This window comes from Cnephaeus nilssonii (genome assembly GCF_951640355.1).
Source record: "Cnephaeus nilssonii genome assembly, chromosome: 5".
NCBI classification, from domain to species: Eukaryota; Metazoa; Chordata; class Mammalia; order Chiroptera; family Vespertilionidae; genus Cnephaeus; species Cnephaeus nilssonii.
Genome location: NC_137076.1, coordinates 18,227,167 through 18,252,172, shown reverse-complemented (window position 1 = coordinate 18,252,172; position 25,006 = coordinate 18,227,167). Strand labels below are relative to the sequence as shown.

The 25,006-nt window shown below is 50.0% G+C and overlaps 1 protein-coding gene across 3 annotated transcripts; it reads left to right on the top strand.

Annotated features, from left to right (window-relative positions):
• Positions 1 to 4,800: 4,800 nt before the first annotated feature.
• PGPEP1 (pyroglutamyl-peptidase I) lies at positions 4,801 to 24,793 on the top strand. 3 transcript variants are annotated; one of them, XM_079772331.1, is made up of 5 exons: positions 4,801 to 4,862; positions 7,068 to 7,120; positions 14,728 to 14,844; positions 18,086 to 18,318; positions 21,274 to 24,793. In XM_079772331.1, exons 1-5 carry the CDS (start codon positions 4,829 to 4,831, stop codon positions 21,488 to 21,490), a joined length of 654 nt encoding a protein of 217 aa, XP_079628457.1. In that variant the 5' UTR covers positions 4,801 to 4,828; the 3' UTR covers positions 21,491 to 24,793. The 3 variants fall into 3 exon arrangements, with proteins under 3 accessions (XP_079628457.1, XP_079628455.1, XP_079628456.1); XM_079772329.1 differs by having other exon boundaries at positions 21,234 to 24,793; XM_079772330.1 differs by lacking the exon at positions 4,801 to 4,862 and adding an exon at positions 4,927 to 5,458 and having other exon boundaries at positions 21,234 to 24,793.
• Positions 24,794 to 25,006: the final 213 nt, after the last annotated feature.

Sequence of the window (25,006 nt, the reverse complement as noted above, 5' to 3'; positions counted from 1 at the left end):
CAGAATTTGAACCAAAGCCCGCTCTAACCACCATACTTGCTGCCCTCCATTTTCTCCCTAAGAAAACTCATTAAAATTTGAAAAGGAACAGTTCTTTACAAATGAAAAAAAAATTTTAAATATGCATTTTATTGATTTTTTTTTTACAGAGAGGAAGGGAGAGGGACAGAGAGTTAGAAACATCGATGAAAGAGAAACATCGATCAGCTGCCTCCTGCACACCCCCTACAGGGGAGGTGCCCACAACCAAGGTACATGCCCTTGACCGGAATCAAACCTGGGACCTTTTAGTCTGCAGGCCGATGCTCTATCCACTGAGCCAAACCAGTTAGGGCCAAATGAAATTTTTTTTACAACTCTGGGGAATAAGTTGTGTTACCCGAGTCCATTACATTGTATCAATTTCCTGGTTTTGACAATGGTTTAGTAAGATAAACTATTTCACTGGGGGAAGCTGAGAAGAGGGTTTATGGAAACTGCACTACTTTTTTTTCATCTTTGTGATCAGTCTTACACTGTTTTGGAAAAAAAAAGTCATATAAGTTGAGTGACTAAAAGAATTGAAAATAGGGTCTATGAGAGATACTTACACAACCATGTTCATAGCAGCATTATTCACAATAGCTAAAACATGGAATCTACCTAAGTGTCCACTGATGAATAGATGGAGAAGCAAATGTAGTCCATCCATATGATGGAATATTATGCAGCCTTAAAAAGGGAGGAGATTCTGACACCTGCTACAATATGGATGAACCTTGAGGACATTATGCTAAGTGAAATCAGTCACAAAAGGACAAATTATATAGGATACTTATATGAGACTAAAGGCCTGATGCACGAAGATTCGTGCAAGAATGGGCCTTCCTTCCCCTGGCTGCCAGCACCACCTTCACTCCAGCTGGAGCCACCTTTTCGCTCTGGCCCAGAGCCACCTTTCCGCCTTCCCACGCTGCCCAGAGGCCCGGAGCGGCTGGGGCAGTGTGGAACGCCTGTGTCATCGCCATGGCGATGACACAAGTGTCCCGCCCCACCCCCAGCCACTTGGTCCCTGCGAATGCAAATTAACCCGCCACCTTTGTTGGGTTAATTTGCATACTCACTCCTGATTGGCTGGTGGGCATTGTGAAGGTACGGTCAATTTGCATCTTACTCTTTTATTAGTGTAGATACCTACAATATTCAGATTCATAGACACAGAATGTAGAAGTGTGGGTGCCAGGGGCTGAGGGCTAGGGAGTTAGTGTTTAATGGGGACAGAGTTTTACCGTTATGAGAGAAAAAAAAGTTTTATAGAAAAAAAGTTTTATAGTTTAACCGTTATGAGAGAAAAAACTTTTTATAGATTGGTTGCACAACAATGTAAATATATTTAATACCACTGAACTGTATACTTACTTTGTACATTTTATGTTATGGGTATTTTACCACAATTTTTAAAACTCTAGTGGTGTTTTGTGTGGGGTTTTTTGTTTGTTTGTTTTAAAAAAGAAAGTGTGTATTGTCTTTATTTCTGGGTAATTGATATGTGTACATGGTGCAAGAAATGTTGGCGGTATCTCCCCTCCACCCCCATTTTCACCTCCCTTCCCACATTCTGGTTCCCTCCCCAAAGGACCCAGTGTTATCAATTTCTTATTCTTCCTTCCTGAGATTTTTGCTGCCTTTGCAATTATATTTGTGTGTATCTGTCTTTCTCTTGCATTTGTTTCTCATTCATAAATGCTTTCACATTGGCTTTTTAAAAATTATGATAAAGTATACATAATATAAAACAGCACTTAAACCATTTTAAAGTGTACAGTTCAGTAGCATTAAATATAATCACCATGCTGCAAACCATCACCTCTAGCTAGTTCCAGAACATTTCATCAACTTAAAAGGAAACCCTGTCCCCATTAGTAGTCACTCCCCATACCCCTTCCCCTACCCCTGGCATCCACTAATCTGCTTTCTGTCTCTATGGATTTGCTGTTGAGGACATTGCATGTAGATGGAATCATACACTATGTGGCCTTTTGTGACTGGCTTCCTTAACTTGGCACAGTGTTTCCAAGGTTCATCCATGCATTTATCAGAACTTCGTTCATGTTTATGGCTGAGTAATATTTCATGGCAAACCACATTTTGTTTATCCATTCATCCCTTGATGGACATTTTATTTGGATGGTTTGGCTATTGTGAATAGTGTTGTTGTGAACATTCATTACAACTATTTCAACACCTAATACTTTCCATTGTTTGGGGTTTATCCCTAGGCATTGGATTGCTAGGCCCTGTGGTAACTATGTGTAACTTCTTGAGGAACTGCCAAACTTTTTTAAAAAATTGATTTTAGAAGGAGAGGTAGGGAAAGGGAGAGAGAGGAAAACGTCGATGTGAGAGAGAAACATCCATCGGTTGCCTCTGGTGCATGCCCTGGTAAGGGATCGAACCAGAAACCTAGGTATGTGCCCTGACTGGAAATGGAAGCAGTGACCCTTTGGTACACGGAAGGACACTCACCCAACTGAGCCGCACTGGCCAGGGCTGTCCAACATTTTTTCACTGAGCCCTGTCTGGTTTGGCTCAGTGGATAGAGCGTCGGCCTGCGGACTGAAGGGTCCCGGGGTTCGATTCCCGTCAAGGGCATGTACCTTGGTTGCAAGCACATCCCCAGTAGGAGGTGTGCAGGAGGCAGCTGATCGATGTTTCTAACTCTCTATCCCTCTCCCTTCCTCTCTGTAAAAATATCAATAAAATATATATTTAAAAAACAAACAAACAAAAAACATTTTTTCACTGAAGCCGTACCATTTTATTGCGCTTGGCTTTCCAATGTAACTATCTTCTCTCTCTCTCTCTCTCTCTCTCTCTCTCTCTCTCTCTCTCTCTCTCTCTCTCGTTTCTAGTTCTCCATCCTCCTCTCTGAGCCTTCATTTAACCTGCATGGGCATTGCATTAGTGATTACATCTTTGCAAAGCCCATCCTTGAGCACACATCTTGGCAGCTCCAGCCAGGAGTGTGTGTGTGTGTGTGTGTGTGTGTGTGTGCGCGCGCGCGCGCGCTTGCCTTCCCCTAAGGATATGCCCATATGCTCTTAATCCAAATCCCAAACCCCTCCCATATGTGACCTGGGACAAGTGGCTTAGCTGTCGTGGGCCTCAGTTTTCTCACTTGCAAAATGGCATAAGACTAGTCCCTTTAAGGATTTTGGGAGGTTTAAAAAGAGAATTCCAGTTATCCACTTGAATAGGATCCATGGATGGTTCAGGTACCAGTGAACCCAAGCCTTTACCCCCAATCACTCTTGGCAGCAGCATGGGACTCAGTTTCCCCCATCAGGGCTGAGGCTGGGTGTTTCAGTTTCCTCCCTTTGTTGGGGAAAAATGAAACCCACTGTGACTTCCCTCTCTTCACATCCTGGGCTTCTAGCAACATGTGCACTTTCTACCAGACACTTACTACATGTTTAAACTATAAAACTGGATTCTGGGTGAGATTTTCATTCTGTTCTCTTCTCCCACTTGGTTTGGGTCTCACTCCCCAGGTCAGACCAGACCTGCTCTGAATTTTCTGAATTCTACCTGAAGCTGCCAGAGACCCAAATAGTCACCGAGAATGTGACCTCCAGTCTGAGCTTGCAAACAGGGCTCTGGGTCATCCACAGACCTCTGCCCTGGGTAGTCTGAGGCCTGGGCCAGAGGCAGCTGGTACTTGAGCAGCACCCTGGCTCATCAGAGCCAAGCTGCTTGGAATGAGACATCAGTGACCCATGTCTAATGTGCAGCCCTGTTTCTGAGGATGTGGCCAGAAACACAGCTTTATTTTTCTGGCTGTTTTTGGAGGAATTGTGACCTCTGATGAAGGTTGGTGGGAGATCAACTGTGTGCTAGGCTTGTGCTGAGTGCAGGGACACAGATGTAATAGAGACACACTCTTAGCATGAAAGTTCTAACCCTTATGTTATAGGAAATGGGAAATAAACCAGGAAAGCTGCACCCATCAAAGGAATGATTTCTTTTAGTGAAATAAGGAAATGAGATGGACCCCCTGGGTGGTGGTGAGTTCAGCCCGTTAGAAGGGCCCCTAGGAGGAGGTGACAGCCAGAGAGGGCTTCTAGGAAGAGGTGACATTCCAGCTGAGCCCCGAAGGGGAGGAAGAGGCTAGGTTTGTGGTAACTGCTGGGCGTGTTCCAGGCAGAGGAAACAGCAAATGTAGAGCCCCTGGGGTGAGTGTGGGGAGATAAGAGGGAGGAGAGGCTGAGGTCTCTGGGCCACATCAGCCTCCTTAGCAACATAGAAGCCTGCAGAGAACCTTCCAGCACCACCCAACTATTGCTTAGCTTAGCCCCCTGGCCTGAATGTCACTTCTGTGATTCCTGGAGGCTCTAGCCGAGTGGCCTTCCGAACTGTGCCTCAGGTTCCCCTTCTGCAAAACAGGACGAAAGGAATCTTGCTCATAGGGAAGTGAGGGAACCCCAGGTAATTCAGGCAGGCACTCAATGAACACTTGTGGAATAAGAGACCAGCTTGTCCCTAGCGCCTGATTCAGTGATTTCAAGCGGCCACATCCTACGGTACAAACTGTCCCCGTTACAAGTGGGAAAACTGAGGCTCTGCGGGGTGGGGAGCCGGGCGCTCCTGGGTTGAACGCCGATCTTGGAGCGGTGCCTGCAGGCATTTCGGGCCGAGCTGGGGGTGGGGGCGTGGGGGCGCCCGCCGGGCGGCGCGGGCGGGGCGAGACCAGGGGCGTGGGCGGGGCGTGGGCGGGGCCGGGGGCCGGGCTCCGGCGGCGTAGGGCGCGCCAGTCCGGACTCCAGCGGGTCGGAGGCGCAGCCCGAACGCCATGGAGCAGCCCCGGAAGGCGGTGGTGGTGACGGGTACGCGCTGATGGCGGCGGCCGGGGCCGGGGCGGCCGGGGCCGGGGGTGGGACGCGTTGCCCGGGCCGGGCAGGTGCTGGAAGTCATGCCACGTTTGGAAGATGTCATCGCCCACGGGAGCTCAGCTCGGTCCGTGCAACGTAGAAAGTGGAGAAGGGGGCGCCCCTGTGGCTCCAGTATCAGGGTCCGGGCAGGCAAGGGCGTGGGGGTCCAGTCGAGTGCCCCGCGCTGAGCAGTCTGCTCTGGCGTCCGTCCTTCCCCGGGTGGACACAGTGACCCTGCGGGCACCTGCTGTTCCGTCTGCCCCGCGGGTGAGCTGGACTGGACTCCTCCCTGCACCTCCCGAGGTCGGGCCTGCCCCCACCCCCGCCCCAAGGGACAAAGGCCGATTTGTGGGCAGGAAGCGCCCCGGTGACAGATGACCCTTCTGCTAGCCACTGCTCCCCGAGTCCTGCGCTAATGGGACGACTCCCCCCCACCCCCCACCCCCTGAGGCAGGCTGGGTGGAGCTCAGGGACTTCGGGTGCCCAGCCACTCTCCCGGTTGTCCCAAGCACCGTTTTGGTCAAAATCTTTTCTACCCGGGCTGTTTGTGGGTGAGCCTGGCCCCCCCGCTGTCACCAGCTCCCCTAAAATAACTGTTCCTTCAGGAGGTTACTCGCCTCAGGACCACGTGGACGTCAACTTCCGCTGGGCGTGCGACTGGGGAGTCATTTTGACTCGCCTTCTGGAGGGTCCCAGTGGGAAGTCCAGCTGAGGTCCACACAGGTGGCTTGGGGGGGGGGGTGGGACTAGCCCCGGGGTTCCCGGGAAGATGGGAGAAGCCACGCACCTGACTCACAGGTGTGTGTGACTGGGGAGAGGGTCCCGCCCCCAGCAGCGTCCTCTGGCCGCTTATTTGTTGCTCAGTGGCCAGCTGTGCAGGCAGCCATCAGACTGGGCATTGTCCTTACCTGAGCTCATGACATCTCACCTGTCTCTGTTTTGCAGAGGGGGAACCTGAGGGTCACAGAGGTCACCCTGTCTGTGAGTGGCTGAGCTAGGACTTCTCAGTTCATGCCAGAGGAGGGAGGGAGCGGAGAGGTCCTGACTCAGCTTGGGGGTGCGGTCCAGCTGTTCCAAGGCCGTGACACTATTTGGGACCCTGGGCCCACCTGGATGACCCAGGCTTCCCGGGCAGCCTCCCTTGGAGGTGCTTGTTTCTTTAGGCAGGTGACAGGGTCAGAGAAGAGGGAGGCCAGGGATTCACGGGTCTGTGTTTGAATCCCAGCTCTCCGGCTCTCCCGTCTCTTCCCGGGGTGACTTTGGGCAGCTGGCTTCCCCTTTCTGGGCCTCAGTCTGGCTCCTGTAAAATGGGCCCAAGAATACCCTTTCTTGAGAAGGGGTGCAGTGAAGCTCAGTGCCACAGTGCACACAGAGCTCTGAGCACATTTCCCCGTCTTGGTTTGCACATGGGGCTGGAGTAAAAGCAAGTGGGGAGCAGGGTGGTGGGGTGGTGTCTGGGCAGCCTGGCCTGGGAGACACCCACATGCATCCCTTAAGGGCCATTCTTTTTATTTACTTCTTTTTAAAATATTTCTTATTGATTATTAGAGAGGAAGGGAGAGGGAGAGAGCAAAACATCAATTTCAGAGCGAAATAATCAATTGCAACCTGACTAAGTGCCCGGATAGGGAATTGAACCTGTAACCTTTGGGTATGCGGGGTGACACCAACCAACTGAGCCACACCGGCCAGGGCCAGGGCCAGGGCCACTCTTCATTCAGTGGTAACTCACAGAGTGCCTACAGCCCCCTGCATTTCCAGAATGGGGGGAGGCCTCGCAGGAAGACCGTGATAAAATCATTGTACATTGGGTCAAGGACAGGGGAGGACGTTGAGGAGAGAGCAAGACCAGCCTTTTCTGGAGCAAAAGGAGGCCACTGGCCCTTTGCCGGGCACGAGAGTCACATGAAAGTAAGGACAGAAAAGAACACACAGCTTCCATTAAGAGCAGACACGTGTGTGGGGGCGGCTCTGAAGCACCACTGGGTGTGCCCCAGAACTCAGGACAGGGCCCCCCCGTCCCCCCCGACATTGCCCCAGGTGGCAGCTGCTTCTGCAGCTCCCTGCTCTGTGCTGGGTGGAGGCCACAGCCTGACCCTGGCAGGCTCAGAAGGGCCACTCTGCGGTGACATGCTGCTTTTACTGTTTTGTTTTTTTTAGGGTTTGGTCCTTTTGGGGAGCACACCGTGAACGCCAGCTGGATTGCAGTCCAGGTAACTCAGACATGAAGGGTAGGCATCCTTCTTGGGGCTGGGCTGCCCCTGGCAGTATTTGGCACCAAAGAAAGGAGGAATCTACAATGAGAACATCTCCCGTGACGCGTCCTATGAAATATTTCAGTCTGATGCACACATCTTCGCAGATAGCAACCGCTGTGCGTACGTGTGTTGAGCGCTGCTCTGCAGCCCAGCACTCCGGATTTTCCTAACAACTCCTGCATGGCGAGGAGCAGTTATTCCTGCACTCACTTGACAGATGAGGAAACTGAGGCCCGGAGAGAATTATCTGAAGCCACACAGACAAAAAACTGGAATGGCATTGCCTCAGAAGCGCCCCACGCCCCAGCCATGTTTTGGGGGGACCAGGCAGGGATATGAGGGGATGTGTTCATCTTGGGGGGTGGTACCTCCTTGCAGCCGAGGGAAGAGAAAGCTGTGTATATTGGGGGTGGGGGCGTCTTTTCTGAGCAGGGTGTCCACCAGTGAGCCTTCCAGTTTCTTTGTCAGATGGGGCATTTGGAGGGACAGACCAGGGAACAATGGGCAGAGAGAAAGAGAGAAACGTTTTCTCCTTATATAAATCAGATCTGCAGAGACCGGAGCCAAACTCCAGTTAATCCTAGCCCATTCGCTGCTTGATTTAAAGCATTGCGTGCTTTCCACGCCAGAGCCCTGAATTTGGAGAAAAATTCAAGTTGAAACTTTGATGGGTCAACCCCTAATTGGAGCGCCCCCACCTTTTTTTTATCACCCCTACTCCAGACCTCAAAAATCTTAGCACCTTTTTAAAAAAATTATCACCCAGGTTCGGGGTCCCCGGGACCCTGCAGATGGGAGCATGTCCGAGCCCTTGCTCAGAGCACCCGCTCCCTGGAGCCCCAGACAAAAAGGAAACAGCGTGTTTCTGAAGACTTGTGTGTCTGGCTTTGTGCGAGTTTCAGACCGGAGCCTTCACGGGGCTGAGTGGACACAAAGCCGTGTGTCTGGATTCCTGGGCCCCAGACATGATGATCTGCATCTAAATAGGAGAAAAATCAATTAAACAATCTTTGGAAATCCCCCCTCCCAGCTTTGGGACTTGGATGGGGGCGGGGTGGGGGGGGGTGGGGAGAGGATGGCTGCTTTTCAGGCTGTGGCCTGAGCGGAAATACACCTTCTGTTTCTGTTGCTCATCTCTCCAGACTTGGCCTCTGGAGGACTTTCCGTTTTCTTAAACCTCAAGTTTATGAAACAAGAAGAGATTTTCCACCATTCCCCAGCTCAAAACACACCAACCTGCCCAGATCCGATTGTTTCTCTGTTGTTGTTTTTTTTAAAAAAACAAAACAAAACTGGAGTGGTACAGATAACCTCTGAGTACCCACACTTCGTATAACTCCGTGGAATATTAGCACGTGCACCTCACGTCACCTGCGTCCGGATCAGGGTTTAGAACATTCCAGCCCCTTCTGCCCCTCTCAGCTACCCGCCTCCCCAAGATGCAAACCTCTCTGCTGACGTTGTTGCCACCACGTGAGTCTTGCCTGCGCTAGGACGCCGATTGCTGTGCTTGTCCCCACTTGTCTGCACGCTCCACCCAGGGGTTGCCCGGAGCTCGCGTGGGTACTTGTAGTTGCCCTGGATAAAGCAGATTGGCCTGCGGAAAGAGTGCAGCTGTTGATAGGTCAAATCGATACCTCGAGAAATAGGCCTCGAGTGTGGTCCAGACTCAAGTTGCAGGAACAGTTGTCTGAGGCTGAAGATGGGGGTTTGGTTACACAGCGTGGGCAGCGTCACTTTCTGTCCCAAATGATTTCTCAGAAGCCCAGGTTGCCATCTGGAGAAGGAACCTCTCCTCCTCTCTCGGGGACCAGCTAACTTCTCTCCCTGTCTGTCTCTCCTCTTCTCTCTCCATCTTTCTCTCTTTATACCCGTATCTCTCTCTCTCTCTCTCCCCCTCTGTCTCTTTCAGTTTCTCTTGGCCTCTCAGTGGGCCCCTGTCTTTCTCTGTCTCAATCTGTGTCTCTCTCCCCTTCTCTTTACATCTCTCTCCATCTCTGTTTCTCTTTGTTTTTCTATTTCGGCCTCTCTGTGAGTCTCTCTTCCTTTCCTACTCCATTTCTCTCTGTCTTTTGCTCCCCTTCTTTCATGGGACCGTCCTTCTTCAGCCTTAGGGGACCCTCACCAGCCACTTCAGGAGGTGGGAGTTCTGGGGACTGAGGGGTGACCCCACACTTTGGTCTTTCCCCAGGATGGGGCTCCTCAGCACCTCCTGCGGGAGAGGGTGTTTTTCACGTGTCCTGTCTCTCCCCGGTGGCCTGGGACACCAGCTGCATGTCTCTCTTCCTAGGAGGCCCAGGCAGGTGTAGGTGTCAAGGGCCAGGACCCCTTGGCTTGGGGCCGTCTGGAGCATTCCCTGCCTGAGCAGGCAGGGAGGAGCCGGGTCACAGTCCTGGTGACTTCACAGGACAATGACTGCCACAGCGAGTCTAGACAGACCTGCTAAGGCTATTAAGCAGGGAACAAAGAGGGTCTTTGTTGTGGGGTCAAGGGAATCGGTCAGACGCGTCCGAGCGGTGGAGTCTCGTCAGGTAGACAGGGTATGGACAATGCACCGTCTGGGACGCCCCGGCCGTTCCCTTCCTTTCACGGATATGCTCGGCACTCGCTGCAAATTGTTGTGGGACTTGGGGTGTGCTGCCAGCCCCCCAGGAGAACCAGTTGGCCCTGTTGGAACAGAAAGTGTTTAGAAGCAAAGAATTGAGCGAGATTGCTGGTCACCCACTTCTCATAACTTCAGAGGAACTTGATAGCTGCTCTTTGACCTCCATTACCCTTTTTAAAATTGGAGAATAATTTGCATAGACCGACATGTACTGATCTGCAGTATCCCCCTCACTTCGGAGAAAAGTATTTATGCCCACGTCTCCAAAGCTCCATTGCTGTCCACCTAGAATGTTCTCTCCTGCCTCCCCTCCCACCCCCCACCCCCCCCCCGCCCATACCCTGTCCAGCCCCAGGGACAGCTGCCATCCTGAGCTTGGTCACCATAGAGTTTTGCTTGGTCTTGAACGTGTGGCACAGCCTCTGTACCCAAGTGTGCCAGTTGCTTTTGCTCAGCCTGCTTTGGTGCAGGGGGGCAACTGGCTCTTTTCCCGATTCACCCCCTCCTCCCACTGACGTGGCATTCGGAGACTCGGGGTTTGCTCCCATCAGGGTCTTTGCCAAGAGGCGGATGGCTTGCTATGGGGCTGCTGGACACGGTGTGTGCATCTTCTTTGGTTTCTGGGGACTGAGGGGTGACCCCACACTTGGGTGGTTTTCATCGTTTAGATTTTCCCCCCAGTTGGGAAGGGGCTAGCTTGGCACCCAGAGAGCACGAGGAACAAAGGTTAGATCAAGATGGTGACTCGTTCTGTGGCTCCCAGCTCATTTCCTACCGCTAAGGAGATGTGGGCAAGGGGCATCGCGCTTATGCTGGAGAAGAGGGCAGAGAGGGTTTGTGGGGAGGACCTGCCGCCAGAGCCGGGCGTCCGGCCTTGGCACATCCTATGTCATGGTGGCCACAGGGAGGGTTTCTGTTCCCCAGAGAGGATTGCTTGGATTGGTCACTAATCAAATTATAGGCAGCCCTCGGTTACGTCGGACTCGACGTAGGTCGTTTCGTGGTTACGTCGCCATCTCTCATAAAAAAAAAAAAGTTCCGTCATTTCGATGTATGTACATATGTGCTTTATGTTTTTTAAAAAATATATTTTATTGTTTTTTTACAGAAAGGAAGAGAGAGGGATAGAGAGTTAGAAACATCGATGAGAGAGAAACATCGATCAGCTGCCTCCTGCACACTCCCTACTGGGGATGTGCCCACAACCAAGGTACATGCCCTTGACCGGAATCGAACCTGGGACCCTTGAGTCCGCAGGCCGACGCTCTATCCACTGAGCCAAACCAGTTAGGGCATGTGCTTTATGTTTTTTTATTATTTACTGTATTTACCACAAGGAATTGTTATCTTTCTTTAAAATCTTTTTGTACTGTTTCACTTCATTACTGCTGTGTATGTGCTCCATGTGAGTGATGTAGGTGCTTATGTAGGTGGGTTCCGACTTACAGCGAAAACCGAGTTACCTCGAGCCGTCGGAACGGATCTCCAATGTAACCCGAGGACCTACTGTAGTAGCATCCTTGATCTCTGCTCTTGGGACAACTTACTGACTGAGACTCTGAACAGATAAGTCCTCACTCAGCCTGAGAAATGGATTCTTTTAATTTCTGTACTTTTTCTTTTTTTTTTTTTTTAGAAAGAGAGAGGAAGGGAGAGGGAGAGAGAAAAACAAAGATTGGCTTCCTCCTGCATGCCCCCTACTGGGGATCAAGCCTGCAACCTGGGCATTGTGCCCTGACCTGGAATCAAACCCGAGACCTTTTGGTGCATGGGATGACACTCAACCAACTGAGCCACACCAGCCAGGTCAATTTCTGGACTTTAAACCTGTTTTCTGTTGCCAGAAAAGGTTGCCTGGGCACAGGAAGAAGACATGGGGTAAGGCAGGAAAATTCCAAGCAGTGAGGACAGGAGGGTAAGAACAGGGTGGGGTCATGGTTGGTGGGGTGTAAGGATGGACGAGATGATTTACCCTATACCAGACAAAGCCTTTGCTGGAAACTCCTCCCAGCGTGTGCGGAGAGGAAGCAACCGTCTTTATCCCCGTTCAACTAAATTTTTGACAAGTTATAAGAATAATACAAAGAAGTCTTTTTCATGCCCAGATTTCCCAATTCTTAGTATTATATTACGTTTGCTTTTTCTCTATAGAGAAGTAAATAAGATAAATATAATTTAATTTTTTTCTTGACTTCTAAGTCATTTTTTATTGTGGTAAAATATACATAATATAAACTTTACCTCAACGGCTTTTTAAAAGGTATTTTTTCCATTGATGTTTTTTATATGTATATTTTTATTTCAGAGAGGGAGATAGAAACATCAATGATGAGAGAGAATCATTGATCGGCTGCCTCCTGCATGCCCCACACTGGGGATTGAGCCCGCAACCTAGGCATGTGCCCTTGGCTGGAATCGAACCCGGGACCCTTCAGTCCGCAGGCTGACACTCTATCCACTGAGCCAAACTGGCTAGGGCTCAACGATTTCTTTTAATTATTGATTTCAGAGAGGAAGGGAGAGGGGGAGAGATGAGATAGAAGCATCAATGATGAGAATCATTGATCAGCTGCCTCCTGCACACCCCCTACTGGGGATCAAGCCCGCAACCTGGGCATGTGCCCTGACAGGGAATCAAACTGGCAACTTTTCTGTGCACGGGATGGTGCCCAGCCAGCTAAGCCACACTGGCCAGGGTGGTGTGATACGATTTTAGATTTTGCCTTGGGGGTCAGGAGGCTGGGACACTGTGGGGCAGAACACAGTGGGACCTGGTCTCCAAATCGAGTTGACAAACAAAATTCAGGTGTAACCAGCAAACCTCAGGCAAATGGTGGTCTGTCCATGTTTGTGTGGCCATAATAATCACTTCAGTGTGTAGAACCTGGGTAAACGTTTATGAAATTGGGGAGTTGGAATGGTGCTCACAGAGCTGAAACCTCCCGCGCTTCTCGGGGGTTTGACGGGGCGAAAAGCAATCTGGTCAGGTAGGAGGCCTGATTGCACGCTGGCCGCATGTGCCTGCTCTGTCTCTGAATCTCAGATCCTTAAAGAATGTCTTCCCTCGTCCCACTGCACAGTCCAGAGAGCGGAGGTTTAGATGGAAGGGGAGCTGGAAGAATGAAAATGCGAATGACGACGAGAAGTGATGGTGGGGAAATGAAATATTTTACAAAGTTCCTCTTTAGTGTATTTTAATGTTTTAAAATCAATTTCAGCCCAGCCAGTGAGGGTCATTGGTTGAGCACTGACCTATGAATCAGGAGGTCAAGGTTCGATTTCTGGTCAAGGCACATGCCCGGGGTACGGGCTCAATCCCCAGTATGGGGCGTGCAGGAGGCAGCCGATCGATGATTTTTCTCTCATCATTGATGTTTCTACCTCTCCTCTCTCTCAAATTAATAAACACATATTAGTGAAGACATTTTTAAAAAATAAAAATAAAAAATAAAATCAATATCACACAGAGCATAACCCCACACCCCCACAACCAACCGTCCCAGCCACGGTCTGCAGCTCACCGAGCGCCAGTGTTCGGGGTGTAGGGTTGTACTCTGCCCTCATCTGTCCAGCTGTGGGATATCTCTGGGGGTCCTTCCTGGTCCCACAAGTCACTGGGCTTGATGAGAGGGAAGAGGTTCCAGTTCCTGGTGTTGGCATTTGCGACACCACCCCTCCCCTGCCTGGCCGCCCACACCCCCCCATCATGCCCCACCCACCCTCCAGGTGTCCTTGTTTCAGGTGACCTGCTGCACCCTCTTTGGGGAGCAGTTTGGAATTATCTATCAGTGAGGAGAGACCTGCTTTTCCAGGCGTCAGATGCTCTCCAGAGTAAACTGCAGTGATTGGGTGTGGCGTTGGGCAGCAGGGATAGCAAGGTCGGGCGACCAGATAAGGAAATCCTGAAGCCTCTGGAGGGGATGCAAGAACTCACCTGTGGCAGATTCACGGAGGCCAGTCACACCAATGCTGCACCTGGGACCCGCCCTCAGCCCTGAGAATGCCCGCCAGCAGTAGCATTTTCAAAGCACTGCATGAGATCTGAGAATAATGTGAAATAGCTCGACTGATAATCATTATTTGGAGTATTAATTCTATGAAGAATGCCCAGATTTTCATATTGAGCTGAAATCTTCATCCTCAACTATCTCTGCCCCGCTGTGGGTGCCGGGCTGGCCGGGTCCCTGTTCCTCCAGCGAATCTGGTTCTGGGCCTCCCGCGCACTGTGCCTGGGGCCAGCCAGGTGGTAGGCTCTGCCCACAAGGAACTAACAGGAAGACCCTTGGTGGAAAGCATCAGTGTTTCCCCAGAAAAGTGTGTACGCAGTAACCCCTAGCCCATTTTTGTATATATACAATTCATGATGTTCTTATACCACCTCGTGCCCAAGATGGTTAGAGGCTCCCTCAGGAGTTGGGAAGCCTCTGCATATGCATGCTGAGCTCCTGCTATATACCACTCCCCATGTCTATACACAGTTCTTACCAGGTGTAACCGGGGAAAGTGTAGTAACAACAAAAACAGTAGTAACAGTGGCAGCGTTATTTGAGCTTTGCTTGGAACTCTTAGTGTGAATTTGTTCGTTTATTTCTTATAAGCACATTGTAAGGTTAAGTACTTTTTTTAAATCCCCATTTTACAGATGAGAAAACTGAGGCTCAGAGAGGTTAAGTAACATGCCCAAGGTCACATAGGCAGGGTTCAAACCCAAGAGCCTAGCTCCAGAGGCTGCAGCATCACACCCCTGCCGCGCATGGAAGTGCAGATAGAGTTCGAGGCGAGCGGGTGGGGAAGGGGGTGAGGGGAGAGCTTCGGGGTAGACCAGCACACTTGCCTACCCCCTCTGCCCAGAGTCAGGACACCTGCCTGTTTTCTGAGGATCGGCCAGTTTATCCCCAGGGAACACGTTATTGCTGTGCTCCCTAATGCTCCGACTCTCCCACTCCCTCGCTTTCAGGAGCTGGAGAAGCTGGGCCTGGGCGACAGTGTGGACCTGCACGTGTATGAGATTCCCGTCGAGTACAAGACAGTCCAGAGGCTCATCCCCGCCCTGTGGGAGAAGCACAGCCCACAGGTGAGTGGGGCAAAGGCAGGTGCTTCCATATCGGGACCCGAGGTGGGCACCCCACCCCCGGATGATTTATGGAGCTTTGTTCCTACTTGGATCACATGCAATCAACATTTTATTTTTTTATTTATTTATTTTTAAATTTAATAAATCTTTATTGTTCAGATTATTACAACTGTTTCTCCTTTTCCCCCCCCATATCTCCCCACCACCCGGTTTCCATCCCCACTCTACCCTTACCTCCCCCCGCTGTCCTTATCCATAGGAGTATGATTTTTGTCCAGTCTCTTCCTGTACCCCCCCAACAAAAACACCCCTTTCCCCCTGAGAATTATCAATCCACTCCCATTCTATGCCTCTGATTCTATTATGTTCACCAGTTTATTCTGTTCCTCAGATTTTTAATTCACTTGACTTTTAGACTCACTTGTTGATAGATATGTATTTGTTGTTCATAATTTTTATCTTTACTTTTTTTCTTCTTTTTCCTCTTTTTAAAGAATACATTTCAGCATTTCTTATAATACTGGTTTGGTGGTGATGAACTCCTTTAGCTTTTTCTTATCTGTGAAGCTCTTTATCTGCCCTTCAATTCTGAATGATAACTTTGCTGGGTAGAGTAGTCTTGGTTGTAGGTTCTTGCTATTCATCACTTTGAATATTTCTTGCCACTCCCATCTGGCCTGCATAGTTTCTGTTGAGAAATCAGCTGATAATCGTATGGGTGCTCCCTTGTAGGTAACTAACTGTTTTTCTCTTGCTGCTTGTAAGATTCTCTCTTTGTCTTTTGCCCTTGGCATTTTAATTATGATGTGTCTTGGTGTGGTCCTCTTTGGATTCCTTTTGTTTGGGGTTCTGTGTGTTTCCTGGACTTGTAAGTCTATTTCTTTCATCAGGTGGGAGAAGTTTTCGGTCATTATTTCTTCAAATAGGTTTTCAGCATCTTGCTCTCTCTCTTCTTCTGGCACCCCCATAATTCTGATGTTGGTATGCTTGAAGTTGTCCCAGAGGCTTCTTACACTATCTTCAACTTTGTGAATTCTCTTCTCTTCTTGCTTCTCTGGAGGAGTGTCCTTTGCCTCTTTGTATTCCAAATCTTTGAGTTGATTCTTGCGTTCCTCTAGTCTGCTGTTGGGTCTCTGTATAATATTTTTTATTTCAGTCAGTGTATGTTTAATTTCTAGTTGGTCCTTTTTCATATCCTCGAGGGTCTCATTAAATTTATCGGCCTTTTCCATGAAATTCTTGAAAAACCTTATAACCGTGGTTTTGAACTCTATGTCCATTCGTTTGTTCTCCTCCATTTCTTTCGTTTGGGATCTGTTTCCTTGCCTCCTCATTTTCGCTGCTTCCCTGAGTTGGTTGGGTAGCTTTGTGTACTAGGTGTCCTATTGGTTCAACGGGTCAGCCTCCCAGTTACCTGAGGTGGACACTCTTGGTGTACCCCTTTGTGGACTGTGTGTACAGCCTTGTTGTAGTTAAGTCTTGATTGTTGTTGGTGTCACTGGGAGGAATTGACCTCCAGGCCAATTGGTTGTGAGGACCCGCTGTGTCTATAACAGAAGAATTGCTATGCTGGAGACACGCTTATGGGGCAGGACTTGTTCCAGTAGGGCTTTGGTGCTCACTGAATCTGCCTCTTGAATGTGTCCCTTATGAGAGTGGTTGAAATATGATGTCGTCTCACACCGACCACTAGATACACTAGTGTCTGGATCTCCAATGGGGTGCAGGTCAGCTACTGTCTGAGGCCCCCCAGCAGGAGCTACAGCAAGAACTACAGTTTTCTCCTCTTTGCTTGGGCGGTTTTGGAGCAGTCTGACTGGAGCTGCAGTTAATTTGGTTAAGCTGCCACAGAACAGGCCATTTATATGCAAAAGCCACTGTGTGGAGCCTGGGCGGGTTTGTAGAATGTGCGGGGCAGGGTCTCAGGGCGGGGCGGGGTCTCAGGGCGTCACTAGGCTGGGGCGTGGCCAACGGCGATGGCTGCCATCAGTCTCTGCCTTTCCGCGTTTCCAAGTCCCTGTGTCCCATACTCCAGCTCAGGAAACACTGATTGCTGGGCGCACCTCTGCAAAAAGTCACTCTCACTTTCCGACCCGATAGCCGAGAGTCCAGCTTCTTCCCGTAGGCGTCTGGGTCTCCCGCGTGTCCCCAGAAACTGGATTTCAGAGTGATCAGGAGCTTGTCTCCCTTTGGGTTGAAGAAAAGCCGCGCACCCAGTCGCCCACCGCCAGCCCAATTCACGCGCCTCCGTACCTCAGCTTTTCCGCGTTTGTGCTCCTTTCTCTTCTTAGTTGTAAATCATCCACTCAGCCAGCTTTCCCGTGGTTCTGGGTGTAGACGTTTTGTCTTTTAGTTGTATTTTTTAAATTGTTGTGCGAGGTGGCAGTTTAGTTGTTTAACTTTGCCGCCATCTTGGTTCCTCTGCAATCCACATTTTAAAACATCATCGAGATGTTTTACATTTTTTTGGTGCCCAATCCCCAAAATCTGATAGTTTTTACACTTGACTGTACATCTCAGTTTGCACCAGCCACATGTCAAGTTCTCAGTAGCTGCCTATATTTTAAGTGTTCACACATTTTCTTACAGTGCCCCTTCTGTGTATAAGCATACACACCAATAATTGATGGTTGAAGTTAAATTGTATTCAGTTTTGGTATCCTGCTTTTCATAAATGCTTTATCATGAGCATTTCATCACCTAGGTCATTAAAAATCCTCCCTAAACATTATTTTAATCACTGGGTAATTTTTATAACCATTCTCTTATAATTGGGTATGCTACTTGTTTCCATGTTTTTTTCTCATTTTTATAAATAACCCGGAAGTGAGCATGGAAAGACGATCACATCTTTGAATATTTTAGGCTACATTCCTAAAAGTTATACTTTTGTCTTTTGCATTTGGCAATGTGTCTTGGAGATCATTCCTTATAGAACTGCTTTGGGCATTTTCACAGCAACATAGTAGGTTCATAATTTATTTAACCAGCCCACACAAATAGCTAATTACGTGTTTTCCAGTATTTGATTGGATTAAAGGCTACAGGAACATCCTTGCATGTTTCACATCCCTGCATGTTTCCCCTGGCATACCTTTCTGCAGTAGTGACTATGGGGTCTACTCCAGCAGCAAGAGGGCAGGAACGGTGTAACCCTGGGTGGAGTCTAGCAAGGATGCCACCCTCTCCTTGACCTAGTCCCAGGGGCAGACCCTGTTAAGCCCTGCCTGTGTGTCTGCAGCTCGTGGTGCACGTGGGCGTGTCGGGCATGGCAACCACAGTCACGCTGGAGAAGTGCGGCCACAACAAGGGCTACAAAGGGCTGGACAATTGCCGCTTTTGCCCCGGCTCCCAGTGCTGCGTGGAGGATGGGCCCGAAAGCATCGACTCCATCATCGACATGGACGCCGTGTGCAAGAGGGTCACGACGCTGGGCCTGGACGTGTCGGTGACCATCTCGCAAGATGCCGGCAGGTAGGGCCCCGTGGAGTGGGTGTGAGCGGGCGTTCCCCTCCTCCACTGGCCCAGGCTGGTATTGAGCAAGCCAAGTGTGTTGACTTTGGCCTCCGAGGGCTGCAGGCTCACCATTCATAAACCACGGGACGAAGGATATACACTTAGCAGGTCGCGCTGATTCTACTTCTGGAACTCGTTACGTATGGATCTGCCCCCTCCTCCCCACCCAGGTCCCTGCCGGCTCCCATCTGGATGCCGCTCCAGCCAACTCCCTGCTGTTCCTCCTGCCAGTCCTCCTCCAAGCCGTCTATTTCTATCCTAGTTTTCCTGCGGCGGCTATAACAAAACCACACACACACATGTGTTCTCTCCCAGTTCTGGAGGCTAGACGTCCACAATCAAAGGGTCAGCAGGTCCATTCCTTCTCAAAGCTCTGAAGGAGCGTCTGTTCCCTGCCTCTCTCCTGACCTGTGGCGGCTGCCAGCGACCTTTTGTGTTCCTTGGCTTGTAGATGTGTCACCCCAATCTCTGCCTCTGTCTTCCTATGGCCTTTTTTTTTTTTTTTTTTAATCCTCATCCGAGGATATTTTTCCATTAATTTTTAGAGAGAGTGGAAGAGAGAGGGAAAGACAGAGAGAAATATCGATGTGAAAGAAACACATTGATTGATTGCCTCCTGCACGAGCCCCGACCAGGGCCTGGGCCAGGGAGGAGGTATGTGCCCTTGACCGGAATGGAATCTGGGATTGTTCAGTCCATAGGCCAACACTTTATCCACTGAGCCAAACTGCCTAGGCCAGTGGTCGGCAAACCGCGGCTCACGAGCCACATGCGGCTCTTTGGCCCCTTGAGTGTTCTAACGCCACTTCTTCAAAATAGACTCGCCCAGGCCGAAAACCAACTTCTGCGCATGGGCCACGAAGTTTCAATCACACTGTACATGCGCGTCCGCACGTGGTATTTTGTGGAAGAGCCACACTCAAGGGGCCAAAGAGCCACACGTGGCTCGCGAGCCGCGGTTTGCCGACCACTGGCCTAAGCCATATAGCCTTCTTATGAGGACACCAGTCATTGGATTTAGGACCCACCCTAGTCCAGTATGACCTCCTCTTACCTAATTACATGTGCTAAACCCCCATATCCAAATAAGGGCTCATTCTGAGGTTCCAGGTGAACATGAATTTGGAAGGGAGACTATTAACAGGTCTTTTATAAATTTAGGTCAGATGATGTCTCCTCCTTGCTGAATCCTCCCTAAAGCTCCCACTGCACCTGGAATAAAATCCCAGTCTCTCCCCACCATCCCCAGGTGCTATGTGGTCTGGCTCCTACCCACTCCCCCACCCTCATCTGCCTCCACTCTCTCCTTACCCATTGCATTCCAGACCCACCAACCAGCCTCTTCCTGTCCCTCAAACACACCAGGCTCACTCTAGCCACAGGGACTTTGCACTCGCTGTAGCCTCTGCCCAAACTTGCCTCCCTCCGATAAGGCCTCTTTCAGGTCTCAGCTCCAACATGTTGCCTCCTTCGCGAGGCCTCCTCTACCTCCCAGACCAAGTTGTGTCCTCTGTTCCACTCCCTCTCGGCACCTGGTACCTTGATTTCTCAACACTTCTTACACTTCTCCAGCCCTAAGGCAGCCGGTGACAAACTTAGTTGACTGATGGATGTAAGAGTGACTGAATGTATTATCCATCTCTTCTTAAAACCAGTTTTAAATTGCACCGATAATTCTAGACTAGGTTCTCATATGTTCCCATTGAGAAACATTCTCTTGCCCTCTTTCCTTCCCCCTAGTGATCCCTCTGTTAAACGAGAGACTTAAATTACGAACCCTCCCATCACCTCCATGTTCCCATACATGTATAGAGCACTTGGCGTGCTGCTGTAGGATTTTGTCCTGTTTTGCTTTGCTTTTATGTGGATGGGGTGATGTGGCATGGATTTTCCTGAGCATTACCTTCCACGGTTTCACTTATGGACACACGACTGGGTCTTCGCGAGTTCTCTGTCTTCCTCTGGATCTACCACGTGCCTTGTAAATGGTTGCAGAGTTTTCCGCCATGTGGACAAACCAAAGTGTATTAAGCCCCTCTTCTGTCAGTGGACCTTTAGGCTGTGTCTTAGTCTGTTTGAGTCGCAATAACCAAATGCCACAGACTGGGGGCGCTTGTCAACAACAGAAGTGTATTGCTCACAGTTCTGGAGGCTGGGAAGTTCAAGGTCAAGGTGCCGGCACTGTCGTGTTCTGAGGAAGGCCCTCCTCCAGATGGCTGGCTTCTTGTATGTCCTCACACGGTGGGAGGAGCAAGAGAGCTCTCTGAGGTCTCTTTTATAAATAAGGTCACCAACCCCATCGGTAAGGGCTCTCACTTCTCAAAGACCCCACCTCTTAATACCATCACATTGGGAATGAGGGCTTCTACATATAAATTGTGTGTTGGGGGCAGGGGCACACACACACACACACACACACACACACACACACACACACACACATTCGGACCCTAGCAGATTGCTTCCTGTTGTCCTGTTGTTATACACACACTGCATTGGACACCTTGTTTATCTTTCTGTGCCCTCGTGCAGCTGGCTCCCGAAGGTAGTTCTAAAAACTGGAACTATCAGTTTGTAAAGACTGTGCCTTCGTCATTATGCGAGCCGGCCCAAGCGCCTTCCCCGGGGGCAGTGTGCATTCCCCACTAGCAGCACGTCACACTGCCTACGTCCCCGCATACAGACCAGCCCTGGGAGTTCACAGGTGGTTGTTGTTTTTTATTTTGCCAACCTGGGGAGGGAGAAGCAGTGTTCCTTCCCTCCTGTGGCTTTCCGGTGGGATTGGGTGTCTGACAGGAGGTCTGGAGGGAGGTTGTCCTGTTAGTCTGACTGTGTTTTGATCTCCCTCCTGCCCCCTATGTCCCACGGCCTAGGTACCTCTGTGACTTCACCTACTACACCTCTCTGTACCAGAGTCACGGCCGCTCAGCCTTCGTCCACGTGCCTCCACTGGGCAAGCCGTACAACGCAGACCAGCTGGGCCGGGCGCTGCGGGCCATCATCGAGGAGATGCTGGGTGTCCTGGAGCAGTCCGAGGGCAACACCCACTGTCGCCACGAACACTGAGAGCCACGCAGGCCTCGTCCTACCAGGGACCCAGGAGGAGGCAAACTTCCAGCCGGTGATCTGATTCGGATCAGATATTCCTACGTCCGTACCTCCTCTCCCTTTGGATCTGCAAAAGTGCTGATTGGTGTGAAGGAGGCTGCTGCAGATTTTTTCTCTGTTTCCCTTTGCATCTGGGGAGGTGGCCACGATGTCTGGAGACCCTTGGGTGCGGATTTCCGAAGAGAATCCCGATTGGGTTTATCTCCACGCTGCGATCCCACGACGGGGGGCCACCTGTACACCTGCTTCTTAGGGCTCTGGTGAAGGGATTTCGGAGCCCCCTCCATCCCATGACTGGTTTTCCCCGTAAAAGCCTCTCCAAGAGTCTGCCCTGATCCATGTCCCAACAGCTTGGACAGCCTTGGGCTATGCCGTGACATTGTTATTTTCAAAATTCTATTCTCTCTCTCTTTTTTAAACTAATTGTTGAGAGAGAGAGAAGGGGGGAGAGAGAAACACTGATTTGTTGTTCCACTTATTTATGCACTCATTAGTTGCTGTTTGTACGTGCCCCGACGGGGGATTGCACCCACAACTTTGACATATCCGGACGACGCTCTAACCAAATGAGCTCCCGGCCAAGGCCTTACTCTCTTTTTTGACACAATAGTGCTAGTTTGGGCACAGAGTAATTTATATTCCCTTTGGTTAAAACACAGGCTGTCCCGAACGCTGGACCTGCATCTTTGTTTGGGGACTGACATTGACCTTGCTTGGGTTTGGGGACTGAGGGGGTGGGGGGGAGGGTCTGCTGCCCCAGGAGATTGAAGGGTGTGCTGATCCTTTCAACACCCACGCTGTGAGCTCTGGAGCGGGGCCCACCAGTGGAAAGGCCGACTTTGCCATCTTGACATGCACATGATTTTTTTTTTTTTTTAATATGTAAAAATTTGTAGCAGCTGAAAACCCACCGCACATCTGGCCTGGATTTTTGCAGCTTTGGTGCTAGGGACCAGCTTCCTGTTTCTTTAGGGGGCGCCCAAAGCCGGGCCTGGGGGTGGAGTTTGCCAAGCTCCAGGTGTGCTGGCGCATTGACCAGCGGGCTTTTGTGGAGATGGGTTTTGGAGTCGCCCCCAGATTCAGGGGTACATTTTTATCTCCCTCCCTGGTGACTTTGGACTTACAGCCAGGGGCGAGCGTGACATTTCCCAGGAGGCAACTAACTTCAGCTGTGCCTTGGCACCGTCAGGACAGGGCGGCAGCAGCAACCGGAGAACATGTGGTTTTATCATTTCCCTACGTGTGAAGCAAACTAGAATCTGATGCTGTATTGGATCCCATCGATATCCCCACATGCAGGTTTTTGTTTGTTTGTTTTTAATTTTTTACTTACTGATTTTTAGAGAGAGAAGAAGGGGGAGAGAGAGAGAAAGAGGGAAACATCGATTTGTTGTTCCACTTATTTATGCACTCATTGATTGATTCTTTTTTTTTTTTATTATTGATTTTGTTTTTACAGAGAGGAAGGGAGAGGGATAGAGAGTTAGAAACATCGATAACAGAGAAACACCGATCAGCTGCCTCCTGCACACCCCCTACTGGGGATGTGCCCGCAACCCAGGCATGTGCCCTTGACCGGAATCAAACCTGGGACCCTTCAGTCCAAAAGCCAAGGCTCTATCCACTGAGCCAAGCCGGTTAGGGCCATTGATTGATTCTTGTATGTGTCCTGACGGTCGATTGAACCCACGGCCATGGTGTTTCAGGGTGATGCCCCAACCAACCAAGCTACCTGGCCAGGGCTATTTTTAATTAATTATTTATTTTTTTAAATGGATTTGAGAGAGAGAGAGAGAGAGACATCAATTTGTTCCTCGTCTTATATATGCAGTTATTGGTTTATTCTGGTGTGTGCCTTGACCAGGGATCGAACCCACAGCCTTGGCGTATCAGGATGACACTCTAACCAACTGACCTACCCGGCCAGGGCCAGTTTTGTGGGTTTTTTAAAACTAGTTGATATTTTTATTCTGTTTTCTTAAACATTTACCTTCTTTCCTTCCTGTTCCAGTGCCCGGGGTGGGTCCTGCCTCTGCTGAGCTGCTGTGTGGACTGGGAGCCAGGTTCATGTGTTTCTGAGTTAAAGGCATTTTCCGACTCCTGGGCTTTCTCTGGAGGAGGGAAGTGGGCACTGGTGGGAGACGGGGAGGGTGCTGGGCAGTGGGCGTAGACTGTGGCCAGCAGGCAGAAATGATTGGGCCTCTGCTTCCCTTTCCATGCCAGCCCTCCCTCTGCCAGAAATGTTCCCAGTCTGAGTTTGGGGTCTCCTGAGAAATCTGGGTGTGTGGGATATAATTGCATCTACTCCCTCACCTGGCTTCTGTGAGCAGAAATTGTGGCTCTTTTGAATGTGGGGGGCTCAAGGCTGGGGGGGGGGGCAGAGGTCCTATTCATAGCATCAAGTTCCATCTAGCTCTGCTCCCCAAAGGTCTGATTTTGGGGGCTCTGAGGAGAAAATGAATCTTGGCAAGATGGGGAGGGAGGTGAGGACTGGAGGTGAGCCAGGTCCAATCTAGCTGGGTACCCGCTGGAACCCAGACGCTCCCCAAAGTCCGCATTTTCATCTTTCTTTTGTCCTCATTCCACCTCCCTGTTTAAAGCACCCAGTGACTTAGCAACTGAGAGACGTAACTTATTGTCTGATCATTGTCAAGTGTGTGTGTGTCATTTTTATGTTCCCACATTAGTTTTCAATTTCCTTGAGTTGGACCGGAATCCTGTCCTGATCCATGATGCAGCACATTTAGCTCATTTTTATTTAATCAGACAGCTATTATTTCACTCACTCCCTGACAGCTTTTTTTTTTTTTTTCCTGTTTTGAATTTAAAAAAAATTTTCTTTTGGGTCAACTCATCCATTCACTCCATGATGTCTGTCTGCATTTGTTGGGTCTCAGACCAAAATGTTTTTGTGTAAGAAGAGAGGGCCAGGCCCAATTCCTCTCCCTGGTCATTTCCAGAGTCTCAGATTGGGGGTACAGAATGGGACAAAAGGGTGGGTCTGTGGAATGGGTGCAGCTTGTCAGGTGTGGAGGAGAATGAGACCAGAAGAGGTGGGTGTGACCTTGCTAATGGTGGAAAGTTGAACCGAGGGATGTGATGTGAAGACTGATGGGGGACAGGTGAGAAGTGATGCTGGGGGGTCTTAAATGAAAGCTGAAGGGGGCCTCTCCCTGGTGAGCCCCTGTGGAGGGCGGGGTGCTGCGGTGGGGGATCGGGGGAGGGACAGTGATTTGGGTGTCTGGTTTAATATGCCAGAGCCTCTGCACCTCAGACCTTGATTCTTCTCTCAGCTTCTTTGGCTCCCACTTCCCCTCCAAAAAGAAGGTCAGTGGTGTGTGTGTGAGTAACTTAAAAAAGAAAGAAGATGGTGGGAAGGAAGGAAGGAAGGAAGGAAGGAAGGAAGGAAGGAAGGAAGGAAGGAAAAGGAAGGAAGGAAGGAAGGAAGGAAGGAAGGAAGGAAGGAAGGAAGGAAGGAAGGAAAAAGAAGGAAGGAAAGAAGGAAGGATTTGAGTTGGTGTTCTGGGCGGGGTGCCAC